General features: G+C 81.8%; 1 protein-coding gene across 1 annotated transcript; it reads left to right on the forward strand.

Annotated features, from left to right (window-relative positions):
- Positions 1–181: 181 nt before the first annotated feature.
- Positions 182–2,756, forward strand: LOC115285209 (collagen alpha-1(III) chain-like; the record flags this gene model as incomplete). The annotated part of the gene is made up of 2 exons (XM_029931547.1): positions 182–1,932; positions 2,366–2,756. Coding segments are annotated over 2 exons (2,142 nt in total), but the record flags the coding sequence as incomplete, so codon positions are not given.
- Positions 2,757–2,850: the final 94 nt, after the last annotated feature.

Below are 2,850 nucleotides of genomic sequence, written 5' to 3' on the forward strand. Positions count from 1 at the left end.
GGGGTGGGCGGCGGCGGCGGCGGCGGCGGCACGGCGTCTCGCGCGGCGGGCCGGGCCGGGCGGGCGGGCGGACGTCCGGGGGCAGCGCGGGCGGCAGCGGAGGAGGAGGAGGGGGAAAGGCGCGGAGCGGGCGCGCGCGCCGCGCCCGCTCCGCCACGGGGACCTCCCCCCGGTCCCCGAGCCCCGCGGCGAGCGACTGAGCGAGACACGGACTCACCGACCCCGCCCTCGCGGGGACCCGGGCGCGCCGACGACGGCGCGGAGAGGCGTGGGGGGGGTGGGGGGGACGCGCGCGCCCCCGACACCCCTTCCCTGACCGACACGGGCGCCCCCCGCCGGCGGCGCGGCGGGCAGTGGCCGGGAAACGCCGGGCAGATCGCGTCGAGGCTGGCGCGGGCCGGCGCGCGCGCGAGCTCGTCCGGCCGGGGTGGAGGGGGTCGGGGCGTGGCGAGGGGGGAGAGCCGAGGCCCGGGCCGAGACCCGGGAAACCTCGGCGTGACCCCCCCCCCACACCCCCGGCCTTCCCCCTCCCGGCCGAGCGGCCGGGCGGCACGGTCGCGGGGCAGCGGACGACGGACAGCCAGGGCCCGGAACCACGCCCCAGCACACGGCGCCAGAGCGGGCAAGGGCGCGGCGGACGGAGGGAAGGGGGGGACGGGGACGGACGCGCGCGCCCCCCCGCCCGGCCCCCGCCTCGCCCGCACACGACGCCGGCGCGGGGCGGGACGGCGGCGGCGGACACGGGAGGGCGAGGCCGCGGCGGGCCCGGCAAGCGCCCACGCACCGGGGGTGGGCGCGGCCACCGGGTCGGCGGGCCGAACGGAGGAGAGGCCGCGACGCGGACGCCCGGCGGCGAGGGCGACGAGGCGCGGGCACGAAGAGCGACGAGGGGGAGAGGGCCGCGGGCCGTCCCCCGCGGGGCGCCGGCCCCGGGGGTCTCCAAACGAGACGCCGCAGGCGGCGACGCCGGGTCGGGCCCCCCCGGGGCGCACACGGGGTCCCACCGCCCGAGGCCTCCAGCACAAGGGCGGTCCCGTGGCACCCCGGGAGCCGAGCCGGCCCCGTCACACGCACCTCGGCGGACCCCCGGGGGCGGACCTCGCGGGGGAGGGGGCGCCCCGGCCCCGCCACCCCGAGGCCGCCGCGACCGGCCCCCGGAACGCTCTCCCGCGCGCACGGCGACGCGCCGGCTCCCTCCCGCGCACCCGACGACGCGCCCGGCCGGATCTCGCCTCTCCCCCCTCTCCTCCCGGCCGCTCACGCGGGAGCCGGGGACCGACGGCGCTCCGCCTGGGACACGGCCCCCCCCCAACATCCCCCCCGCGCACGAGGCGCGGAGGAGTAGGGGCGGGCGCGGGCACCCGAACGCGGCGAGGCCGGGGCTTCGGTCCCGCGGCGGGGACGGCGAAGGGAGGAGAGGGGACGGACGCGCCAACTCGGGCGTCCGGCCGAGACGCGGCGGCGGGGATGGGGCGGGAGCGGGCGGCGGGCCGGAGGCGGCGGGGAAGGGGGCGCAACGCGGGGCGCGTGGACCGCGAGCGCGCGCGCGCACGCGGGAGGGCGCGGGGCTCGGGGAAGGGCGCGCCGACGAAGGCGCGAGCCGGGCCCCAGGGTAAACGTGCGCGGGATCCCACCGCCACCAGCACGAGGGCGGTCCCGCGACGCCCGGGACGCCGGCCGGCCCTCAGCACCCTCGGCGAGGCCTCTTCCCCGGCGACCCAAAGCCGCCCCCCCCGCTTCCAACGCACGGCGCTGGCGGGGTCCAGGCCCGCGGGACCCCCGCCGCGGGAGCCTCCGCCTCGAACCTCCATCCGTTCGGGCCGCCCCGGAGCCGCGCGCCCCGGGGAAGCGCCTCCCGAGCGAGGCGACCCGGCCCCGTGCCCGCGGCGCCACCGCCCAGCGGTGGCCCGGGACGACAGACACTCGCGCGGGGTGGGGAAGAGGGCGCGCGGGGGGGCGGCCCCCGGCCCCAAGCCCACCCCCCTCCGGGGAAATCCCCACGCCCCCACGGGAAGGGGGCGCGGGGAGAGCCGCACACGCGCGCGCACAGCTCGCACGCGCGGCGCGCCGGACGCCCGCCCGGCCGGGCCCGGGCCCGGCCTGGCCTGGCCTGGCGGGACCCTCCCCCGACTCGGAGGGGGGGAGGCGCCGGCCGCGGTAGGCGAAAGGAGCGGCGCTCGGCCCCGCCCCACCGCGGGGCGGGGGCCGACGGACCCCCTTCTTCTCGCACGGGAGAGAGGGAAGCTCCGCCTAACGCATCCCACGGTGGTCCCCACCCCCGGCGCGGGGGGGGGGCCACTCACGCGCAGAAGAGGGGCAGCGGCTGGGGGGTCCGGTACCCCAAGGCACCCTCTCGGATCGCTAGAGAAGGCTTTTCTCACCAAGGGCGCGTCGCCCCCACCCGATCCGATCCCCCCGGAGCCGGGAACCCGCCGAGAGGCGGCGCCGAGGCCACCGGGACTCGGGGCGGGAGGAGAACGAGTCCTCGGCAGAAGGCCGCGGAGCACAGGGCGTCCCCGAGCGACCGCGGTCGGGGCCCCACGTCGAGGCCCGCCGGCCTTCCCCACGACGCGCGCTCAGGGCCGGCGTCGCCGCCCGAAAAGGCCGCCGCTCGCCGCCGCCTCCGGCCGAGGCACGAGGAAACGGGGCGAACGACGACAGCAACGCGCGGGGCAAGACCGACGGGTCCTCGGGGTGGCCGAGCGCCACGGCGCCGGCTCGGCCCGCCACGGCCGCTCACGCGCCCCGCCACACACGTCCGTCCCCTCTCGACGACACACGACGCGCGAGAAGACCCCAGGCGCGGCCCCGGGGCGGGGAGGGGACACGACGGGGCGCCCGCCCCCCCCC

This window comes from Suricata suricatta, unplaced genomic scaffold (assembly GCF_006229205.1).
Source record: "Suricata suricatta isolate VVHF042 unplaced genomic scaffold, meerkat_22Aug2017_6uvM2_HiC HiC_scaffold_526, whole genome shotgun sequence".
Lineage (NCBI taxonomy): Eukaryota > Metazoa > Chordata > Mammalia > Carnivora > Herpestidae > Suricata > Suricata suricatta.